The 24,683-nt window shown below is 37.4% G+C and overlaps 1 protein-coding gene across 2 annotated transcripts in view; it reads left to right on the top strand.

The window, feature by feature from the left end:
• The window catches only part of EFNA5 (ephrin A5), a 210,344-nt gene extending 188,551 nt beyond the window's left edge, over positions 1 to 21,793 (top strand). The window contains exons 3-5 of one of the 2 annotated variants that reach the window (XM_032206488.1): positions 14,495 to 14,560; positions 14,971 to 15,051; positions 19,963 to 21,793. In XM_032206488.1, coding sequence (XP_032062379.1) covers positions 14,495 to 14,560; positions 14,971 to 15,051; positions 19,963 to 20,084 — 269 coding nt within the window. In that variant the 3' untranslated portion in view covers positions 20,085 to 21,793. The remainder of the gene's footprint in view (positions 1 to 14,494; positions 14,561 to 14,970; positions 15,052 to 19,962) is intronic. The other variant, XM_032206489.1, reaches the window with a different exon arrangement.
• Positions 21,794 to 24,683: the final 2,890 nt, after the last annotated feature.

Raw genomic sequence — 24,683 nt, 5'->3', positions numbered from 1 at the left:
GTGATTGTAGTGTTGATGTCGATGGAAACTGACTTGAAAGTACCAGGTTTCTTTTACATTTAACTGGTGTTTTAAACAGCTATGTCTCAAGAGCAAGAGTGTGTCTCCATAGACATGTAATGCTTTAATCGTATGGAAGCAGCCTAGATGGGGAGACGAATAACAGGGACAACTGGAGCACTGGGTTGGCTTACCCTCTGGTCAGGTGCCATCAGTCATGCCATGCCCTCAGAGGTGGTGGGAGCAGGGCCTGTGGGCTGCCCTCCCTTGGTACCAAGGTGCTCAACGGTGGGCTTTCCTGTCAGGCTTTTGTCATATGTTGTGCAGCAGAACCCTCACATTAAGCTAACCTACAGGGATTTGTTTTGTTTTATTTCACATTTTTTGTGAACTCATGGTTTGGTACTTTATCAGCAGTCATGTTCAAGGTGTGAAAATTTTAAAGAAAAATCATTAAAAAAACATCTTCATTATGAGCTGCTAATGAATGTGACCTGTGGGTACAGCCCTATGAACCTCCTTTTCTCCCAGGCGAATGCACAGAATTCCTGTAATTTGAGCTGGTGGAGATGGTCTTTACAAACACCATCACCTTTCATTGACAGTGGCTCCCACATGTCACTGTTCAGTCTTGGGCTGAAAGGCAGACCTAATGAAGGAGCTTTCCAGCCCTTGGTGCAGCTGTGGCACTTGTTCTCCCTGCTGTGCTGCACAGCGCACCAGCCATTTGTTGCGAAGTTCATATTTCACGCTGCAGGGAATTGAAATGATTGAACAGACAGGAGAAGAGTTTTATTTGCAGTAGCCTGTGTATCCCTAGACTCTGATTTGGCATAAAACATCTGCTTCATGATCTGTTTCAAGGCCAGTTCCCTTCCGCCAACAAAGGTTACGACTTCAGGCAAGCTGTGCCTTCGCTGGCAGGGGGAGATTTGCCTGAAGACTTGATTTAGTCAGAATCAAAGCATCCTGCCACAGAAATCCTTTTTTCAATTACTTCTGAAAAGGCAGACAGACGGTAAATGTATTAACATATTAAATAGTAAGTAAAGGAGTCTGATGACTTCTGCTGTATGGGTTTTTGTGAGAAGTTGATATAAACAATGTCTGTGTATATGTGTGCATGCGTGGCTAGGAATAAACATTCACTATTATTCTGATAGTAAGAGATGTGACGGATACTCTACATGTTCCTGCTTCTCTCTGCTGCAAATGAGCAGAGTCAATAAGTACATCTATTGGTTTCAACTACAGTTTATGCATATTTTTAATTTGCAAAGTTAATTGGTGTAATATTGATGCAGCTTGTGTTAAAGTCCTAGGAAATAGGCCCTGCAAGATGAAATATTTGTGAATAAATTAATGCATTACATCTTCTTTGTATTCCTGGGGAGGACCTAATTTCTTTCTTTTTTTTTTTTGTCTCCTGCCAAAAGTCAATTTTTGAAAGACTGATACAGACGTTTTACAGAAGTGTCATCTTGATCCATGCAGCCATAATTTGAAAACAAATCTATGTTCCTTCTTGCAATAACATAGTCAGCTTCAACCTTCATTAGAGTGAGCAGCATATTATCATCTATGTGCTTCACTGCCATTGATGCACAGTCTTTGCAACATATGGCTATTTTTCCTCCTCCTCCTCCAAAAAAATCCTTTCTCCAGCTTAAAAAAAAAAAAAAAAAAAAAAAAAAAAAGTAATTGAATATTTGCATATCTCCAAGGAGCCATGCGGGTTAAACTCTGCATTCATCTTCTGTAGTTCTTAGGCCTCTTTTTGTTTAAGAGTAAGAACTATTGCTTTTATGAAGTGCCTTTTTCTATAAAGTCAAAACCTCACAGCAGTGCACAGAAAGCCAGTGGTATAAAGGAGCTAAGTAGAGTCTTTAATAGAGAGAGCTAGGTTGTAAGTGTTTTTGTTCCTACAGAGCAGATAGATTTGGTTCCATCTGTTCCATATTCATAACAAAGGAGCTCACTTGCAGGAGGACTGACTTCCCGGGAGTAGCATGGTAATGATCTTTTCACCACAGATTGAAAGGATCTGAAAATGGTCACTTCAGCTCAGCAGAAAGCAGCCAGCACCGATAGTGCTTCAGACCTGCTATTTGTCTGCAGCTCTGTTTCAAGATGCATGTTTTTCTGAATAAAGCGAAACAAAAATGTAAACCTTGATCTCCCTCCCCTGCTCCCTGTGTTTGTTGTCCTCCTGAGAAGTTGGGGATGTTGTCTCAAACAATAATGGAGTGACGTGTTACAAATAGAGGGTCAATTTATCTTTATTTATTTATTTATTTATTTATTTTTATCTTGTTATTAAAAGGCCGAAGTGAAAAATTATTTAAAGCCATTCTGAGTTCTGTTTCCTGTTTTTTTTTTTTTTTTTTTTTTTTTTTTGTGATCCCATCTTTCCTAGCAAGACAGGTCTGTGAATGGGAAACCTGAAGCCCACAAAAAAAAAATCTTGTCTCTGCAGGATATTTCATACAGGGAGAACAGAAAAATGCAGATGTGTACCACTAACACTCTTACTTGGCTGAAGAACAGATTAACCAGTGACCCCTAGAAGGTGAACAGGAAGTTGTATGGTGATCTTAAAAATTAACTAGGAACATGGAACAGGAAGGATCCTTCTGTGTCACTGGCTCTGGCTGCACAGCCTCAGCCAGAGAGCATGGAATGGATGCAGGTTTTGTGTTGTCCTGGCTGGAAATCCTGCAGGGGTGTGCAGGACCCGGTGATGTGCCCCCTGCTCTGGGAGGATGGTGCCTGAGGCAGCTCAGAGACTGGGGACAGATGGATAGACACACACTGCAGATTTGGTGGTTCCCCACACCCCTGAGTGAGGTATTTGGTCTCAGACTTTGTTTGTTGTCCTTTTCCTAAGTTTGGCTGGGAGTTTGTCTGAACTCTGCATGTTTTGCTACACTAACTCAAGGAGAAAATACATGCATTTTCAGTGGCTCTTTTCCTAAGGTAAATGGGACTGTACGCAGGCTTCTGCAGAGAAACTCAGTACGCTTTTGAACATGAGGAAAGGATGCATCTGATGCACAGTGGCATGCAGCTCTGCACAGGTACCAGAACTAGATCCAGTGCATATGTTTCTGGTATGGATTAGCCATGGACTGGGATACAAATGTAAGCAGATCCTCCTGGTTACTGAAAGCAGGATGGAGGATGTGTACTTCACTGACAGGATTGCTCTGGTGTGACCAGGTTTGAGGTATTTCCCAGCAGAGATGTGGAAACACAACATTAGGTTAGAGACATTGAAATGGAGCAGTGATGGATACTGTGTGGCTGAAAGAAGTTAATTAGGTGGAGGTTTTGTCCATCTTTTGAAGTGAAATATGTGTCAGCAAGGAGGTGTAAAGTAAGTGGTCTTGTGTTATCCCATACTTTTCTGTATGTATGATCTTAGATACACATGGGAGGCACAATTAGTGTGGCTCACAACTTGATATGCAAGTTCATGGCTGGTTAACAGGCACAGAACATAGGAACAAGCTTGCGGTGAGGAGATGCTTGCTGTGATCAGAAAGTACTGGGTGAAAAATAGAGATGAAAGCATTCCTGGGAAAATTATTGGTGTCAAATGGGGACTTTTCCAGAAGAGCAACAGAGAAACACTACTGTTCTGAGAGAGCACTTGTTACAGCATTTGGGAAAGTAAAATCTCAAGGAAGTACCTGTATGGCTCAACAGTCTGATGAAGTACTCACTGCATTCAGAAACTGGTTTCCAAACCATCTGGGCTTTTGAGTCCCAGTTATGAAAGAATGTACACATATATATCTAATTTTGAGTTCAGCTGGGAATGATCACTGGGAATAGGGCTAAACATCCTGTGGTATACATTAATTAAAAAAAAAAAAAAAGCACAGAAGGAAATAATTTGTGGCAGAGAAATGAAAGGTTAGCTGTCCCATGGGTGTTTCAAACTTTCCCACAGTCATAGTTATGACAGTCTACAGTCCTTTTCTGGCATAGGTGAGACATGTCAACTTCCTGATGAGGTAGCAGCTCTCCCTGGTGAGGCTGCAGCAATGCTTATGTAGGTTGGCCTTTTTCAAATATGGATTTAAAAGTATGAGTGTGGCCTGTGGCAATGAACACAAACTGGGCAGGTGAAAGAAACAAGCAGAAAGCTAGAAGCTCAAATATAACTGCCATAGCCTGACACACTGGCCAAATTTCAGTTAATGATAAAACTTCAGTTTAATGTGTTCCAAAATCTTTCATGGTAAAGGTGACAAGTTAAAGGGCTAAAGAAATCTTTCTAAAGACTGGGAGAAAAATTTCTGGCACATATGGCAGAGTGATTGAAGGTCCAATAGTCCCTCTGCAGGACTTGAGCAAACTGGGAATTCACCTGATAAAGATATACTGTTATTAATATACTGCTGGCTTCTGTTATTTTATATGTACTCTATTAAGTCAAAACCTGGGACCCTGTCACAGTAGGTGTAATGAATCAGAAGATCTCTGCCCAAAGAATTTGCCAGAAACAGGCTTGAGTTGCAGTGGATTATTATGTATTTTACAAATTTCACCTTTTCTGCTTCATGCCTGTTTTTCATCCAGCTCAAATTTGGATTTGTCTGTGTAAAACCTAACTGTGTGCATAAAGACATTTTTTTGTAAAAGGTATGCTAAGCTGATGTTAAACTTTTACCAGTGGGAAAGGACCTTCAGAAATATGTTGAACAATGGTATTCTCACTAAGCAGTGTATTTGCATACTTTCGGACATGCATGTACATTCAAACATGTTCAAACCTGCATTATTCTCACTGTTTGCCTTCATTTTAAATAACAATAAAATACGGCCCACAGTCTATGTTTTTTTCCGTATTTCTCTTGGGCCTAAAGCAGCTTGTTGCAGATGTCTTCCTGCCTTTACATCTCCCTCTGCCTCTCCCTCCACAAAAAGAACATAAACATAGAATTTTGTTGCTTTGGTTAGGTGAGTCAGCAGAAGTAACTTCTCATGTCTGTGTACTTGTCATACTCCTAGTGCAATACAACATCCATAATTATTTCTTTATTTTTATGAACTGACAGAATTTACAAGCACAGCACGGGAAGCTAGAAGGTTTCTATTTTTTTTAAGATAGTGGGAAGCCCATGAAAATGGAGTAGAATGGAATGCTCCTCTCAGCTTTAATTACAGTGTCAGCAGTGGTAAAGCTAGACAGGGGTAATATGAAGACCATTAAAGTATATGAGGTTTAGAAACATGATACACTACCCACAAATTCCATGTGAGTGAACATGTTGCTTTAAAGATCAAAAAGAGAAGGTCATTACTAACAAGACTATAATGTCTCTTCAAAGGATTTACTCATGTCTAGTTCTTAGAGATGGAAATTAGCAAAATGGATAGCCTGCTTGAAGAAAAACATTTTATTTCTAGTGATACCAAGGGAAAATCAAAGTGCAAAAGTGCTTATGAAAAGTATGAGGAGGATATACTTTTCTCTAAGTGCTATATTTGATAGTATTAACTTGTTTTATTAGCAATTTACTCTAATATAGTCTTAATGTTGTACAATAACTGTATTTGTTTTTGTTAATGCCATTGAAAACGGTAATGAGATCTTAAGTTTTTATTTCATTCTAGTTAATAATAGTGTTGGTTTGTTGCAATAGAAATGTATGACATCAGTCATTTATATTGTGCTAGTGTGGAAATTTTAGCCCTTATTTTATGGTATGTATTTTTGCATTTATAAGTTTGCATTGATAAGTTTGCATATATAAGTTTGCATTTATAAAAGAGAAACTTTCTTATATGAGAGAAAGACCTGAAAATATTTAATGTGGGAGTAACCATATGATCTATTCTTCATCTATAGCTCCTTATATTTCACAGAATCTATGTGCAACTAAAGTCCATTCAAAATAGGATATGCCTTTCATTTATCTCCAGCTGAGCTTTGTTTTTTAATGAGAAGAAACACCACAGTGGCGAGACAGGTTCTCTGGGAAGCTCAGGCTGCAGTTAGATGACAGCTTTGCCCCACTTCATAAACAAATGTAACTGCTTTTACTTTCATGAATAAATAAATAAATAAATAAATAAAAGTCTTTGCAAAGCACAACTGAGCTAGGGTCTTGTGTTTTTTCAGGGTTTGGTTCAGAGGAACAGCTCAGATAGGTGTTTTTTTGTTTGTTTGTTGTTTTTTTTTTTCCAGCTGAAATGTCTGTTTTTCTTCTGAGGGTTTAAAGGATACAGGCATTGAGGTGATTTTGCATTTTCCTGAACTCATCTGGACTTGGCAACCTGGGAAGAAAGATAATATATCATGAGTTTGGACTGAATCCAAAGTGGTGTTCTCTGCCTCATCTGAGCTTCTGCTCACCTCTGCAGGTGCCCAGTTCCATGAAGGGCTGAGCTTTGGGGTGTTTTGAAGTTTTGCACTAAAAATATGTGGCACCAGCCAGGCCAGTGACAGGGATGTCTTGTCGTTACGTCTAGGGTCCTTCTTGAGGCACATGAAGGGCTAAACAAGTTATGTCCACTAAAAGAGGAAATACCAGTCAAATGGGCCAATTTATACTAGAATGTTAATACTGGCTTAGTTAAACTGGAAATCCATGGTTTATACCTCTCTTAATGCTGGAATAGGTTTCTTTTCTATGTCTTTGATATGAAATCTACTTTCATTCTGTGTAGCCTACAACAAGATATATAAACTGAAGTGGATTATGAACTTCAAGAAAAGCTTATATATTCTTCTTGGCCAGCCAGCTGCAGTGGGACGGTTGATTCAGCATTAAGTGCTAATGCAGAAACACTGACTACGTATTACTTTCTTCCAACAACTCACTAAAATAGCATTGGTATGACAAGTCATTTATCTGGTTATTTTCAGGGCACCTGAAAGATATGGTCGCTTATGACATAATTCATAATAATCCACCATTTTTGCACTAGTGCAAAGATAGGACAAATTAATTATACTACATGAGAAAATAAAGGTAATATTTCATGATGTTTGTTGTGCACACAGCTTTCAACAGGTCTTTTTCTCCATTGCTGTGTACTCTGTGATTTATAAATATATCCCTCTGTGTATGCATACATGGATACACAGAAACATTACATGATTGCTTTTAGCTTTACTTCGTACAGATGTACTTGAGCATGCAGGAATAAAGCAAAATGTGCATTTGTATTATGTACCCTTGTAATACTTTGAAACTTGTAATATTTCAAAACTTAATTTGTAAAGACTAATATCCATAGTACTTTTGCATATATTAAGCCATAGGCAGTATTAGCAGTGACCTGGTATCTGTTTATGTATTTATTTACTTATTTATTTTCCTCAGTAGGTGATTTTTCTTAGTTTTCAAGGGTTGTTGGCAATACTAGATGAGGTTTATTTCCAGGTGAGATTCTCTCTCTGTCTGGTAGCTTGAGATTTCTGAATATTTAACATGCTCTGTAATTTTTGTTTTCAACCTCATCCTAGAGATGACTAAATATAGACAAAGTATTAGTGGTAGACAAGATCGTTGGCAATAGTAAAGGCACAAACAAATTTAGTCACAATTTACTCAGGATATGTGTCTGATCACTAGATCTGAAAAATGAGTAAGTCATGGATGTTCAATATTTAAATTTGCCCAGGCTGAAGTCGTGTTTATACAGTCAGAACAAAACTCTTGTTAGTATTGGGAATGAAAGAACAGACAGGCAAAGACCCTTTTCTTAAGTCAAACTCAAGGGTTGGTGAAGGCAGGGATTTCCTTGGGACCACTATTTATCTGTTTTTAATTTTAGATTTTAACACTCACATGGAGAAAGTCATCTGTAAATCCTTTCAGGTAGCCTCTCTTTTAATTAATAAGTTTAAAGACCCCTTCACTGTCCTTAGGTATGGGTCTTACTTTATATATGCACACAAAGGAGATTTTTATTGATTCATTAAATTCTAGCTGACTTTTTCAGTTGTACCGTTTATGCAAATTTGTAACTTTTTTTTTCAATCTACACTGTGAGAAGAATATTAATAACTAATTCTGCATTTACCTGGCTAATTTACATACATTTGTGTTGTATGGTAAATCACATGAAAACCTACAGGGGAAAGGCTCAGCTCTTCTAACAACTAATAGGCTACTTTTTCTTTTCACTTGCACAAATTGAGAAATATTGCCTGTGGCAAACATAATGGAAAACTGCATTTTTAATGCGCTCACACATACTCAGTTCCTTACAAAAAACAGCAGATGACTGTTCTTAAAAATAAAACTTTCTAAAGCTCCATAGCTGACACAGGATATTGAATGCTAAAACACTTCTAGTTGGTGGAATTATGATTTGCAGGTTATATAAGGTTACCTGGATATTGGATTTGACTAATGGGAGTGGTATTGTGCCTGAAAGGGGCTGGAGGCAAGTCACAGCTGTAAATGTTTTCTCCTGAGGAGACTGTCTGTAGCCTACAGCACAAAACATGTGGAAGGCCTGAGTAAACATGAGTACCTGCTTGACAAAGACAGTGTCCTGTGTATGGGGTTGCTCTGTGGGTTTTCTTTGTGGTGTTTCCCCAGGTGATTACAAAAGTTCCAAGAGCAGTCCTTCTGACAGGGCTCTCAGTGTTGAGTGTTCGGTCCAGTTGCCGGCAACCTCAATTTGGTGTGCTGGGGAGAAATTCAAATTAATACTCTGTTGGCTTCCCAGCTTAGACCAATACGCCTGTTCAGTGCTTGTGGTTTGGAAGCACTTATCAGTGCCAGGAATGTGAATAGCACACAGAGGATGTTGGTAGTAGTCCATCTGCAAGGAACTGGAGAGATCTTGGTGAGATCTCTTGGATCTTCTCTACAAGGAAACACTGTTTATTAGCCATCTGAAGAGAGAGCAGAAGAAAACATTCACTTAAAGGCCAACTGAGAGAAATCACAGCTCTCAAAAATACAGAGAGAAATGAACAGGTTTATCTCCACATTTTTTTCACACAGTGGTTTATAATCCTTCAAATAATATTACAAGTGAACTGGTAATTGAAATGTGAAAAACAAAATAATAAGAGAAATTATATTCCTTTGCCAGTGTACCCCCAGTTCTAAAATGAAGGTGCCATCTGAGTGACTTAGATAAATGAAGCATTATTTGTACACTGAATGGTTCCAGTTTTGCTGTCTAATAGGGCCCATAGCGGATTGTGGCTTGAATATTAAGTATATTTGTAATGCTAAATGAGGATTTGAATTGCATTCATGAATTAATTTTTTATATCAGGACTTACATTTCAGTAAAAAGTGCAATGTTATAATTAGAAAGCTAAGAATGAATGAGGAGACAAACAGAGAAAAGCGTTGATTACATGTGAGTATCAGTAAATAGGATGGATGGTTGAGACACTCTTTATATGCAACATCCAAATAATTTTCTCTTCAGTTAGAAACTGAGGCTCAAATAGGTGCCAGCCAAACTACTGCCTGTCTCAGGAAAGAAAATGCTTATTTGTGGATTTTGTCACATGACTAGCAGGTACTGATAACCACATTACTATTGAAATTTTCATACCTTGTCTTTTTTTACATTTACTTTTTAGTTAGCCCACTTTTTAGCTTGATTGAACCATATCTGTATGACTCTTTTAAGGAGATTTTTGCAATTTGTAATTTGACTGAAAATCTGTTGTGAGAAAAAAACACCACTGTTTTCTGTGTATGCCACTTTTTGTTCTCTGATTGTGGCTCTCCAGTAGTTATTGAATAACTCTGCTAATTCTTATCAGGCTGAGAAAGGATGTACCTGTTATTTATATCTAATATATTAATAATATACCATGTGTTTTCTAACAGAAAACTGCTTTGGCATAGGCTGAAGGGAGATGGATATGTATATATAATTTCCATATTTAAATATAGCTAGCAAATACTGAAATATTTATGGTTTGGCTCTAGATGAGGAGAAAACCATTTTCTTCACTCACTTTCCTTACAGGGTATAAAAATGGTAGCCAGAAGTGGTTCAGAGTTAAGAAATTTTCTATTCTAATCTATCTTTAGTGCCATTTTTGGATCCAGCTTGGCTCTAGTCCTATGAGCAGTAGTTCACTGTGTGTTTGGTTTTTTTTCATCGGATGGATACAGAATTTTCACCTGAAGAATACAGAGATTATGACTTAAATTTCTTTTGAATTATGAAATTTTCCTTTTTTTTTTTTTTTTTTTTTTTTTTTTAAAACAGAGTGAAGCAGTTATTTTTTTATGATCATTAAGGTGTTTTAATATATCCGGTAATTTCAGAGAGATTTTAATGCATGTTTGCTCCTAATCTCAAGACTTGGAGTAATTGTAAAGTATAAAATGTGATCTTCAAAAGACAGACCCAGGAGATTCTTGTGAAGTTGCTGGTAGGGGCAGAATGGGTAGAACAAAATATCACAGGAATTATAATGAAATCATAGGAACTAGCAACACTGCAGATTTCTCATTCTGTGTTTCTTTGTCATTCTTTGTGACACAAACTAAACCACTCAGACCTTTTCTATTCTAATATCATTCATGGAAAAAAAGAGGATATAACCTCTTCTGTTCCTTATAAGGAATCTTCTTTCAAAAGATTCTTTTTGTTGTGCAGCTAAGTTTCAATTGCTTTTTTTTTTTTTTTTGCCTTTTTTTTTTTTCCTTGGGAATTTCAGCATTTGAAATGGAAACTGTTGCATGGGACAGTTTCCATTAGCATCAGAGTCTTCCTGCTCTCAGAACTGGCCTCTATTTTGTAGCTAATATCACCTTTAAAGGGGGCAAATAGAAAAGCCTTATACCAAAGCCTTAGAGGCTAACGTGGTTTTGTTCAGACAGGAGAATGAAATTTCTCTTTGTACAGGCCAAGAAAGGACGTCTTTTCTTATAGTATAGCTAATGCCAGTAGAATATAACAACAGCAGCAATAAGTTTAGCTGGGAAGGGAAATTTAACAGACCCCAGCTGTCAGAGAGCAGTTCTTTTTCTCCTTTCCAGAGTTCAGCAATGTTGCTCTCTTGCAAGCATGCAGGAGTCTCAGGGAATCTGTCAGACCTCTACTGCAGTGGAAACCCACCTTTCTTGGAAAGTAAAACACCTTGAAAACAGTGTCCTTTCCTAACCTTAGGTCCTGAAGTCAAGACACTAGTTGCAGTCAGTTTGGTAGGAAATGTTTAGTTTGAACTGATCCCAGAATTTTTCATTTAAGCATCAGATTTTGTTAAATCCTAGCCACAGCATTACTTCTGCTTCAGAAAAAAAAAAAAAAAAAAAAAAAAAGTATTTAGGGTATTTAGCATCTATTCTTAGTAATATGCTAATATGTGCAGCTTATCCTGTCCTTTGTTTTGTTTTGGTCATTTGGTGTTCCTTTGTAGTTGTTACTCAGAACATTGGCTGGTAGGTCACCCTGGTTGGGAGTTTTGTGTTCTTTAGCAAACGTTTGTCATTAAAGCTACTTTCATGTGGAAGAATAGGACTTCAGACTTCAACTTGAGTTAAAGCTTCAACGTATTAACTTAAGAAAAAAAAAAAAAAAAAAAGTTTAATGAACACCCCTGGCTTTCCTTAGTGGACAACAAGTATGATGTGCCTAAAATTTAGCGATAAAAGATCCTGAGCTTGTTGCTGAAAAAGGAAAAATAATTCCTAGCTGTTGGCATCATAATCCAAGAGTCAGGGTTTTCATAATATAGTGGTGAAAATATTGCAGAATAAAGAAGACAGGGGATAGAAGGGAACAGAACAATACTGACAAACTGCAATAATGTATGAGAGAGCAGGATGGATGACATTAGCCAACCTGACTCTGCCCTGTGAGTGATACATCTGGACATACGGGAAATACTACAAATTGTCAATGTTTTTGTTTTAAGATGAAAAGGAGAAGAATGGAGGAAAATAGATTGCAGCCACCCAGCTTGATAAACAGCTCTTAATTTCTCAGGAAGGCCAAAGAGGTTGCACTGTATCACTTCATCACCTTGTTCTTAGTCATTGAGACACATGTGAGAGCAGAACAAAATGTCACTTGATTATTTTTTCTTAATTATCATTATTCCCTCTGAAGGAGTAAAACACTGTGGTTAAAAAGGAGTCTTCCTAGTTCTACTGCAAGCATTGAGGGTACATAATTTCCTTGGAGAAGGAAAAAGCACTTTTTCATACTTATCACTAAAACCGTGTTAGTTTCAAGGATGATGAATTAAATGTAACTGCTATGATTGCAAAAGGACTGCAGCTCATGATACAGCACATTATATGCAACCCTATGTAAGGAATGGTGACAGAAGAAGATTTAAGCAGAGGGCAGATTTCAAAATTTTCTCCCAAAGAACATTGCTAATCACTAGCTGTTGTTTGCTCTTAAGAGTGTGCAAATATTATATGCACATATAAACTTTATATGTACAGAACATTCATTTTCTGATTTTCCAGATGAAATATTATTTGATCCTAGCTATCGTAGTTAGTCAGTGCTAGTGCTAAAAGGGTGTGCTAATAAACACCAATGAGCTCAAACATGCTTGTTTTGTGGACATAAACAGCAGCATGAAAATGTCAAAGATAAAATGTGCCTTTGAATAAATGTGTATCATGATGTACTTCTGAAATAATTTCTGAGCAGGAAAAACTCTGTTGGTGATATAACTACTATATGTTCTCTAGTTTGGATAATATTGGAAATGCCATTTCCACCTTTATGTTAGCAATACGGTAATAATAGAATTCTTATCTTTTGAGAAATCCACAACTGCCTGTTTAGTCTGAGCAAAGCTGTTTGCATATACTCAGAGAGGGCCACAGAAAGGACACAATTTCCTGAATATAACCACAGAGTGCAAATATTGTGCCCTAAATAACACACCAGTTACTGTAAATGTCGGTAGAGGGAGTTTTTCTGACTTTGATTTAGTAAGAGCCTACAGCAAAGCCAGCTGTTAGCACTTCTTAACTGCTTGTCAGTGTGAAGGGGGGAGCATCATTTCTGCACACTTTTGTTTTGTGATTAAAAGAGGGAAATGATTTTTCAAGCACTTCCCAACAGGTGCAGAACCACAGCTTTAGTTCTGTTTGATTCTCACTTTGCTTCTTTTTTGTGTTCCTACTAAATCTGCTAGTTCTTCCTTGTAGGAAAAAGCTGATGCCTGCTTTGGAAATGTATCATCAAAGGCTACCAGAATTAATTTAAAGTTAGCTGAGGAGCTCTTCAACTGTGAGCTTGGCACATAGACAAAGAGTGTGTGTTGATACGTCTGTAACATACATATGTATGTAAATATTTTTAGCTATTTGTCATGAACAGGAACATAATGGAAAAACATGGATGAGACTGTGGTAATCAGAACAAATTAATTTTTGGATTGCCAGTCCAATCATCTTTTGTAAATCCAGACAGTTTTCAATAGTTTTCTGCAAAAGTCAACTTGTTCTGCCCTAGTGCATAGCTTTTTGGATGATAGAGAAGGCTTTGCAATGAAATAAAAATGACTTTAGGTGCTTCAGGCAGTATTTCAGGCATTTGAGGGTTTTTACAAGGGCACATACAAAAAAATGTATGTGCAAATGGTCTTTCACAAGTGAATATTTGCATGCCTAAGTCAGGTAGCTTGGCATGTTTGCCTGTGATCGTGTATTTTGAGACAAGCATAGTTCCTGAAAGGAAGTTTTCAGAGCAGCAGTTGTTTTTCAGAAATAAGTACATGCTGATGCTAGACTTATATGTATGATCTTTTGTACAGTGCCAGACATCGTTTCCTCTTTTTTGTCTCCTCATACTGTAAATACTTTTCCAAAGAAATAGTTTGAATGGCAAATGATGGAGGAGGGCAGAAAGAAGGAATAAGCTGGTTGTTTGTTATGTAACATAGGGAATCATATTTTGACTAAAGCTAAATAAGAATTTTCTCAACAAAGTGGAGAATACAGAGGCTGATTTTGCAGCAGAATGTAGTTGCGTGTATTTAACAGGGTGTATTTTTACTTTCATGGAGGTAAATACGTATTTATATTTTTAGCATTGTCACCTTCAGTGTCATTTTGTCTTTTTTTTTTTTTTTTTTCATTCCTTTATGGGTCACTGAAGCCTATGGCCTACCATTTCAAGACTAGCTTTCCTATAAATAATCTTAATTATTATAAAGTGTAATTTTTCAAGGTAGACACATGCACTACAGCAGAAACCTTATGAAGCTCTCTCTTGAGAAAAACATGTGGAAAGGTGAGAGGAGATAATGAAACATTATGAATATCATGTGCTTCACTTCTCCTATGGAAAAAAAAAAATCAAAAAAGAGATTATAGTAAAATCTGCAGTTGCTTCCCTGCTTTTGCATTATCAACCCACTTTGCACACTTGAAGTCCTTAGATGCAGAGGCTGAAATGTGTCCAACCTTTCAGATGAAGGGAAGATAAAGGGTGTTTGATTTTAGGACAAAGGATCATATGCATTTTCTCTCTCTTACTCTTTCACTTCTCTCTTATTCTTCTCCATTTACAGCTTCTGCAATCCCAGATAATGGAAGGAGATCCTGTCTAAAGCTTAAAGTCTTTGTGCGACCAGCAAGTAAGTTCTTTAGATTAAGCTTTTGAGGGTGGCTTTGTAGCGCATGCTTTACTGTGTGGTCTAGTTAACAGCAGTAATTTTTTTTTTCCATTTTTTTTACTGTTAAATCTTGTGTATCTGTTCAGTACAGCAACATTTGTGTTATGGTTTTCATCATATTTTCTTATCATTTTTCATAAGGCTTTATTTTAATTACATGGCAATTGCTAACTTGTTGTTTCTTAAACTGTTGTACCAATGGAAGACTACACTGGCATATGGATATGTGCCACAGACTTTAAAATATAAATATGCTTAATTATATACAGTCAATAGAGAGAAAAAAAGAGAGAAAAAAAAAAAAACAGAAAGTGGGGAGTTTAAGGGTGTCTCACTAACATATTTGGCTGTTATCTCTATTTTTGTTATAGACAGCTGTATGAAAACTATAGGTGTTCATGATCGTGTTTTCGATGTTAACGACAAAGTAGAAAATTCATTAGAACCAGCAGGTTAGTATGCTTAGAGAATCTCTTTTAAAAAATGCGTGTATCCCTCTGGTGCTTGAGTACTTTTTTCCTCTTCTCTCTGCATGCTTTGCATGGTATAACTGCTCTGCTTTTGCTCGTTTCTAGCAGTGCTAATATCACTTGTGATATATTTCCTGTCTCCTTACTTAATGCAGGGGAGGAAAAACGTTGCTTTTTCATTTATGCAGTTTAATAAAATACGGTGTGTGCCAGCATAAAATTTGATTGGTGTCATGAACTTGCTGGTCCATCCAAGCCAAATATTCAGCATGTTTAAAGACTACTCTAGTTTTTGACTGGGACCAAAGTCTTAGAAAGTAAGGGCACACTTCATGTGTTTTGTGATGTCAAAAGACTTTGAAAGAAATAGAACCACTGCTTGTTTAATGCTAGCGCATGACACAGGCATGCAGCTGATAGAGTTAGTGTTTAAGTAAGAAATTAGTCCTTTATATATATACATATATGCATATTTTGTTAGACAAAGTATTGTTTTTACATGTGCAAACAAACACATACACACACCGATAAATGTGAATTTCTATCCTGTTCCAGAAAACTTAAGATATATATATATTTTTAATCTGTGGTTGACTTTTTTTGTTTGGTTTTACTTTTTTTTTTTTTTTAATTTATTTGAATAATTTGGTTTGTCATTTTTTCATTTGTTCCCCAAAATGCTGCCTTTAAAAATAAGAATAATACTTTCTTTTATACAAGAAAGAAATCCTTATCAACACAGGGAAAAGTTGTATTATCCTCCACCATCAAGCTGTGTGGGAAGTGCATGTGTATGTTTGTATGACTCAGGTCTATGACAGATAGGAGCATGTTTAACTCTAGGGGTGTGAGTAAATTAGGTGGGTATGTAGGGCAAGCATGAGCAATAGTATTTATCTGTTTGTTTTATTTGTAACACACTGTTCACACATTGCTATGTTCAAACCTCAATAATTAAAAAGCACAGTTAAATAAACAAACGATACCATAAACATTACAAGTGTTTAAAATTTAGTATTTACCCTGAAGAACAGATTACCAAGATCTTTTTTTTTTCTTTTGTCTTATGTTATTTGAAAGAGACTGTTCCCTTGGTTTTGTTTATTGTTGCCATTTATTTATTTATTTATTTATTTATTGTTTTGTTATTTGCTGATTCTTTAACTAAAAGCCATTATTTAGGCAGAAGTATTAATAAGATTTCCACAGTTTGAATGATCTGCCGATAAATACACAGTATAATTTTATATTTTTCTTTGAGAGGGTTTTCAGAACTCACCTAAAAATTTTGTTTTTGAGAATCAGGGATGTTCTCTAAGCAAATATATATGCAAGATGAGTGCATTTACAGCAGAGATGGATTTGCAATTTTATTAACATTATTCACCTTCTACAGGAGGCATTAGGATGATCATTTCCCATCTCTAGGTAACCTATGAATCTAGAAACTCAGTGCACTCTTTTACACTTTTTGAATTGGTGCATGGGCTAATTGAAGTGTATTCCCCCTGGTACTGGTTTGCAAAAAAGATCATGTGAGTAATAAGCATTTGATCGTAGTGACCTCACTGTATATTCTTTTCAGCAGTACTGCTCACTTGCCATTGAATGGCTATACCTAGCTAGCACCGTCACAAAAGCATATTGTTAGAAAGCAGCAGGTGAAACAGAGAACCCAAATCATTCAAAGAGTATCCTGCAGTCTGAGATGAAATGCTGTTTTTGTTACCAGGGGGAGATAATACTCTTAAAGAGAAGGTTTTCATCCTGAACCTTTCAGGTATCAAAATATTGACACTCCCAAGATCAGTGTTTATTTGCATTATTATTTGGACCAGTCACCATCAGATAATCAGTCATTCCGAGATCTACTAACTGCTGTCATGCTTTCCTGTTATGAGGTTGTTAGGCTTGCTGCTGCCCCAGTGGATCTTGTATGTAATCTGTAACATGTACTCACCTACCTGCCTCTTGCGCTCATCTTCTGCTTGTGTGCTCTCCCATGCCTGCCACCATCTTCTCCTGCAGTACACAGGAGAATGAGGAGGCAGGAGGATCACATTCAGCAGATTACTTACTGTGACCGCTCTTCTGAAAAAAAAAAAAAAGTGATTTTTGAAGCCTTATGATTTCACTTGTTTTGCTCAGAAAGTTCAGAAAGTTGCAGGAAACTGATTTGTAGAGATCACTCTTCTTTCAGAATTTACTGAAGTAATCGTCCCTATTCTTGTCCACCCCTTCTGTCCCTAAAACAAAAATTGCAGCTGTGGAATAATTACACCTGATGCATATAATGTAAAGCAATGTGATCTGGAAAATTCATGGTTGTCAAAATAATTTTTTCTAATTACCGCTAGTATTCCCAGTCCTTAGCAGTGACCTTCCAGATCTTATTAATGAATTTTGTCATATTTGTCACTTGCCTTCATTGTTTAAAACAAACTCAAACCTTCAGCCTAAGCATTAAAGATTTTATAACCCTGCACCTCTAAGGAAAATCATATTTGTAAAGTGATTTTGAGAACTGCAGATGAAATGTGTGCTGTAATATATGAGCACAGACACCTTGGGACTGCATTGACAGAAAGCTCTGATGATTTCTTGTAAGGAGACCCTTAAATGAATTCCCCTGTGAAGAGTTTTTTTTTTTTTTTTTGGTTGTTTTTTTTTTTTTTTTTTTTTTTTTATGGCATCATAGAAGATTTCCACGTTTTTAATTTAGGAATTAATCTTTTTAGTTTAGGACCTTTTTGGTTGAGATTTGTTAGCAGTACTCAGTGTTCCAGTCATGAGAGCTGAGAGTCATAGAGAATTAGGATTTATTGCTGCTTCACACTAGTTCTGCCCTATTGTATTTTAGTCCTGACTCATGGATATAATTAGTAAAAAATGTTAACATTCAGTCTGCAAATTCAGACTTACTTGCAATTCTGTTGATGATGCAAGGGGAATGATGATAGTTCACATCATTCTCCCCTGTACTTTTAGTTCATCAGTGGTGAGTATATGTCTCCAAAGTGGGCAGAGCCAACTCTATGTATATCAAAGGAGATAGAGCTGACCGGTAGTACAGGGGTATCTTTTCCCCACACCTTCTTAGGGTATGATTTAATGGGGAAGTTGCTCCTGTGAAGTACTGTATTCTCATTGCAGTGTCACTGAAGCACAATAGTGTAAGTAACTTACAAGTGAAATACGGAACAGCTCTTGGTTCTGACAACCATCAGAACTAGCAGCTTTAAATAGCCCTTTCCAGCCCTTTAATTGTCCCTTTCTTGCAAATGTGAACATGTTCACAACTGATCAGTGCTTGCTTTTCACACTTTTGCATTGAATAGCACCAAGGACATGCTGATAGACCTGACACAACTGCAGCATCAGTGCTGAACAAAATGTGACGTTGCTAATACAGTTTACTCTGCATCTCCCAGTGAAACTGGACTGGAGTCAAAGAGCCTGTTAACCCAAATAATGCTAAGTGCTCTACCTGCTTCTGTGCTAGGTGTCAAGGGTGTGAAGGGGATCTTTTGATCTAACTGAAGCTAAGTAACGTGAAAGGCTCCACACCAGTGTTGCCTGGTGATCCTGTTGCTGTACCTTCCACTTCCCATAGTGTCTTTAATTGGGATCACACAGTTCTCATCCACTCTAATCCTGGAAGCGCAATTTGTTGAGATGGGAGCTCTGAAACAAATATATCACAGGTATTTCAACACCTCTCTTAAAATGGGGAAGTTTATTACACTAAGTTGTGAGATACTGTTAATTTTCCTGGAAACTTAGGCATCCTAAAATAGCTTATGAATTCATTCTGAGGCCACTTCACACTTCCTTAAAAGGTTTAGCTCATTTTGTTCATTTAATACTAAGAAAATTCAAACACAGAGCTGACTTTTTATGGCAAGCCTCAGACAGATTGCTCTTAAATTAGTTAAACTAGATAGCTGTGGATATAGGGGATTTTGCAAAGAAAAATACCACGCTCATAACAACACTAAAGTTGAATTTGAATTTACCTATATATATATATATTTTTTTTTGTTACAAGTTTTAGCTCTAAGGCTGATTTTTAATAAATAAATAAATAAATAAATAAACAGATCTTTATTCGGTGTAATAAAATTATCAGAGTGTTTTTGACTGTATTCTCCTCTGGTGCCTATACATAAGCATGTTTTCACAAACCAGGTAGTTATTTTTTCATTAGTTTTGTCAGTACATATGTAAATCTGTATTTTGTGTACCATAAAAAGTAGTCTGCTACCTATGAGATTTTGGGATTGTGCCTGTATTGTATACAATCAGAGACTGTCTTAGCCCTCAAAATTCTGTTTTGAGAAAGGAAGACTCGTCTCATATCCCCTGCACATCCCAAAATGAAGTGTACTTTAGTGGAAATTTGATGTGTAGAAGTGGAATAAATGCTTGCACTTATGGGCTATTCTTTTTAATTCAGGAGCCAAAATCTGTAACTCAGGAATGGGGTTAACTTTGAAATTAATTCTAAGCACATGTAACTTCCTCAAGCCCTTTTGAAAATCAGGTGTTTTTATTTAGCTGCCTCACTATTGACATTGCTATCTAATAAACCATCCAAATCTGGAGCTGCAGTATTTTCTTAGAGTAGGAATCTTTCATTCCTTAGTCTGCTGCAGTCAGACTTAACTTTCTGCTCCTCTGGTCTTCAGTGGGAGTTTTGCCAGTAAGAAATGCAGGACTTGGCCCCAAGTTGGCTACATAATGAGGTATTACATGGTTGTGAAAGTCAATGACAGCACAAGGTTCATTGCCCTATTTCATAAAGGCAGTGAAATCTACTTGCAGTTGTCGGCTCAGTGAGAGTTTATTAAGGATGCAAAATCTCATTGGAATGTATGCTTTCTGTTTGAACAGATGATACCGTACATGAGTCAGCCGAGCCATCCCGTGGTGAGAATGCGGCACAGACACCGAGGATACCCAGCCGGCTTTTGGCAACTCTATTGTTCCTCCTGGCAATGCTTTTGATATTATAGCACAGTATGCTCCAGCAACCTGTCGCAGAAAATATCAGGGTCTTGGAACATCAAAGATCCACCTAACTGCTCATCCCAAGAAAGGGACTTTATTGTTTTTGCAGATGTCAAATTGTTATTTTTCCCTTTTCCCTGTTCTTCTCCCTTTTAGCCTGAACTCAGCAAAAATTTGAAGGGGATAACTAGCTTCAGCACCTGTCCCTACCTACCCTGTGACTTTCTTAACCCCTCCATACAAATAAAAGGACTCCAAATGAAAATGCCAAACTATAATAGTGACACTAGTGATTCTTATTTTCCTCTGCATTCTCCTTTAAGAAGTCACCTCTGTTAGTTCACTGTGTCATCCGTGTGTAGACAAGGAAGAGTAGTGGCAGATGCAGTCAGTGAAGGATAAAGAAACTGAGTGAAAGCCTGGGAGAGTTTTCTCTCCAATACAATATTTATGCCTTCTTGTTCAGCACTGTAAGATGATCATGCAAGGCATCGTGTCACGATGTCAGGACTGGAGGGGAAATATTAAGAACAGATATAACACCATTTCCTCCAGGAGTTTCTAAATGAACAGGCTTCTGAAAGGGGAAGACATTGTTTCTTACAAACTGTCCTGAAACATCTTTGACAGTAAAATTCATGCTCACAAGTAGAAACGCTGTCTTTGGTGAGAGAAAGGGGTTAGTATTTAAAAATGTTAGCACACAGCAGGCAAGGTCAGATTTAGGAAACTTCACTGGGGGTGTGAGTGCCTCTGTTATTTCGTTTTAAGGGGATAATGCACACCGGATTATTTTATTTTAAAAGAAATCACCGTGGTGCTACAATTTTTTTCTTGAAATGCAGAGGCACCTTTCAGAATAAAGTGACCTTCCCCAGCGCTGACTTAGTAGCTGATAGCCTTGGATGCTGCTCTGGGTGTTAATACATGCTATGAGAGGACATCAGTGGCCAGAGGAATCATGTTTGGGACACAGGATCTCCAGTGTGCTCGATTTGTCTCTCCTGCAAGTTCCTCAGTCATGGGAATAAACCACAAGTAAAAGAAGCCAGAACAGTTTAGTAGCATTGTTTGGTGGGGGGAAAGAAAAGAAGTGTGGAATATGAATTCAAGTGTTGATTTTTTTATCCTTTCCCCTTCCAGCACAGTTTGAAGAGTAGAGGAAACGTGTTTATCAGCCAGAGATAAACTAGATGGGCTCCCAAAGACTTAACAAAATATTTTTTTAAAAATCCACTAGAATAGAAAATACATTATTTAGATATACTTTATGCTGAGAGTGAGTATATATGCTTGTCCTATTTAAACATGTGAGAAAAGTGGTACGCCTTGATGCAAGTAGGAAATGGGACTGTCTTGTTTGATGGAATTGGGAGTGACCCTGTTTAGGGAATCTGAGCCTTGGCTATGGTAGAGCTTGAAAAAGTCATTTGCCAGGAAGTGCGAGCCTTGGGGTATTTTTTGTCTAGGCTGCCATGAAATTCGAACTGCTAAGCATAATCAGGGAAATATCAAACCAAGACTGAAACAAAGCTTTTCTAAACAAAAACTGTGATAATTGTTAAATGCGAAACAAAACATGGAGCGCATTCAAACAAAACAATGGTTTTCTGTATTACTTCTGAAGAAAAACTCTGGCATAACAAAATTGAGTGATACCAACAGCAGACAGCACTTGGTTGTCTTTTTTATTATTATTATTTTTTTTTTTTTTTAAAGAGGAAAAGCTTTCCTAAAGTTGTAAGCAGCTCACTATTCAGTAAAGGATGAAAAGGGGAAATCAATTTAAGATATAAAGGGAGGCTTTATGCATGCTAAACCACAACCTGAGCTTGCCTGATACCATACAACAAGGTTCTTGTTGCAGGGCCTGTGCTTACAGCAGGAATGTAGGAAATTTCCTCTAGTGTGAAGTGCACACAAAAAAGATATGTAGTCTAAACAGTGAGGGAAGTCAGCCAGCATCCCATTACAATCTAGCTGGTACTTTCCACTCTTTAGCATGGATGTACTTGGTACACATGCTAATACTTCCTTCAAGTAGGAATTAAAGAGCTGTAGATGAGGTGAGTTTAGTCAAAATGAACCTCAACAAATGGATTATTAACTGATAATATTGCATGATAGGTAACCCTATTAAATGATTCATAACAATTACAGACAGTTGTACCAGCAGTGTCAATTTCATGTGGAAGTGGTGGCTTCATTTTCCATCCTTTGTCTCTAAGTGACGTCAGAGTTTGAGATGTACACTTATCTACAGCAGACACTTTTCAATGGTTTTGCTTCAGGTGCAACACCATTGCACCTGAATAATAAACCTTCAGTTTATTACAGAGCCTTGATGGGTAGGTGAGGGACAGCACGAGTGGTGCAGCTGCAAGGCAGGTCTCTGTGCTGCCCAGGGTGCCCAGAAGACTACAAGACACTGCCATTTCAGTACTTGATGGCATCAGGCAATCCCAGTCATAGAAGTAAGTACTGATGGGTTTTGTGTTGCAAAGCAAATCTCTGATGCTCTGAATGCAGATGTTGGCACCAACTACAAGGAGATTTCTGCTCCCCTCCACTCTGCCTGCCCCTTCTCAGGCTTGAGGAACTGATTCTCCCTCAGCCTCGGTGGCTTGCTTACCCCCATGGCTTGCACTCCTGGCTGCCAAGGCCACTGCAATGCAAAGCAGGGAAAATAGGGATCAGTGGGTTTAGTGGATACCGTGTATCCTTTAATAGACAAGGTAACATTTCGTGTTAGTTTAGAATATTGTTTTGTACTGTACTTACTTGGATGGCGAAGGAAAGACAAGTAAATCTTAAAGCTATGTTCTTTAAATTCTGTATTATTAGCAACCTCTGTTGTATATAGTGTTTGATAATAAAGTATTAATTTGATTCTTATGTCTTTTGTAAGTGAGAACAATAGAATTTCAGGATATTAAAATCACGCGTTGATTACAAGACAGAGCTTTGAAGCATCAAGTGTGATCATGGCTGAGAACTGAGAGACAAGTGGCCATGACACTGCAGCATACAGGACTCATCTTTGGAAATCGTTCATCTATTGCAAGACTTCACATTGTCGAGACCTGGAACAACATGACTTTTGATGATCAATGTTTTGTCTTCAGTGTTTAAAGGTCTGATATTGGAGCCCTGTGGTTTCTGTGTTAGTTTTTGTTCTTTTGTATCATGTTTGTTTCTAAAAACACTTTGGGGATATAACAACTCTTTTTCTCTCTCTTTTTTTTTTTTTTTTCTAAATCTTTTTTTTTTCCTCTTGTTTTCCCTCTGATTTTGTTTCCATTAATAGTTTTTTTTTTTTTTTTTTTTTTTTTTTTCCAGAAAGGATCTTGCCAGTGTCATGTGCGCTATATGTATGTACTTGGTTCCAAAACAACTAGAAACAATTTTGGGAGGTATAGAGAGTAGATGAGTAGATTGTTTCCTTTCCTATATAATTGTGGAAGGAAAATGGTTGTATTTGTACCTGTTGATTCCCACCCCTAGTTGTCAAAACTGAACTTAATCCATTGCCTAGTGAGAGCAATGGTTCAGTCACTTTCAGAGACTTAGAAAAGTGTGTTAACTCTTCCCCTCCTTTCATTACACTTGGATTTTGTAATCACCAGTTTTACTGTACAACCCTCCACACTTCTCTCCCCTTTTCCTGCCCTTCCTCCTCTCCCACCCCTGTCCTTTTTTTAATTTGGAGCTGTGAAAGGGCAGATCTGTTTCTGGCCTGGCATCACTGAGTTTTTCCCATGCATTCGCCCTCGAGCTTCTCGGATGTGAGACAAATCTCCCTACAATAGGCTTGCTGCCATTGTCTGTACAGTTTAATAGATGCTGGCATGTTGGAGGTTACCCATGAGTCTGCGAAATCCGCTTTCCATGCTTACTCTTGACACCCCCATTGAAGCCACTCATTGTGTATGCATCTGGGTATGAAAGTCCAGCTCAGTGTGGTCCTGTGCTTGTACTGCCCTGCTTTGCAGTTTCTTTGCACTTATTCATTGAGTGCTGTTTTTGAAATGCTTACATTATATGAACTTAAAAGAAAATGTAAAAAAAAAAAAAAAAAAACCAACAACAACAACAACAACAAAAAACAAACGAACAAAAAAAACCCCTGCCCCATAAGATCTGTATTTGTATATACACGTGTCCGTACAATTATACTTAAATAAAATTAAAGATTTTCATCATTTTAATTGGTTCTCTTAGGCTATATTTTTGTTCATTTAATTACGTCTTTATTTTAGGGGCTATTTGTACCTACCTTCCATATTTGTGGGCAATGTAAAGCCATGTGGAGTATGAGTGGGAAAGTGTGAAGAATGCAGTGGGCACAATGACTGACTACCTAGAGCTGTAATGACCTACATCCTGGCTGATCTAAACTCTGGCTGCTCTGCTCTTCACTTTTTTCTTTTTGTTTAAAATTATTATTATTTATTATTATTATTTATGTGTTCATAGTTCTTCCAAATACTTAGGAGAAGAAGGAACTATGCCAAAAAAGTGCTGGAGCATTACATGGTTTCCATCATCTCTTTTGACCTGCTCTGGGCCTCCAGAGCAGTATTCCTTACTCCTCTGGGTAGCAC

The sequence above is a fragment of the Aythya fuligula genome, chromosome Z (genome assembly GCF_009819795.1).
Source record: "Aythya fuligula isolate bAytFul2 chromosome Z, bAytFul2.pri, whole genome shotgun sequence".
Lineage (NCBI taxonomy): Eukaryota > Metazoa > Chordata > Aves > Anseriformes > Anatidae > Aythya > Aythya fuligula.
This window is presented reverse-complemented; position numbering and strand designations above follow the sequence as displayed.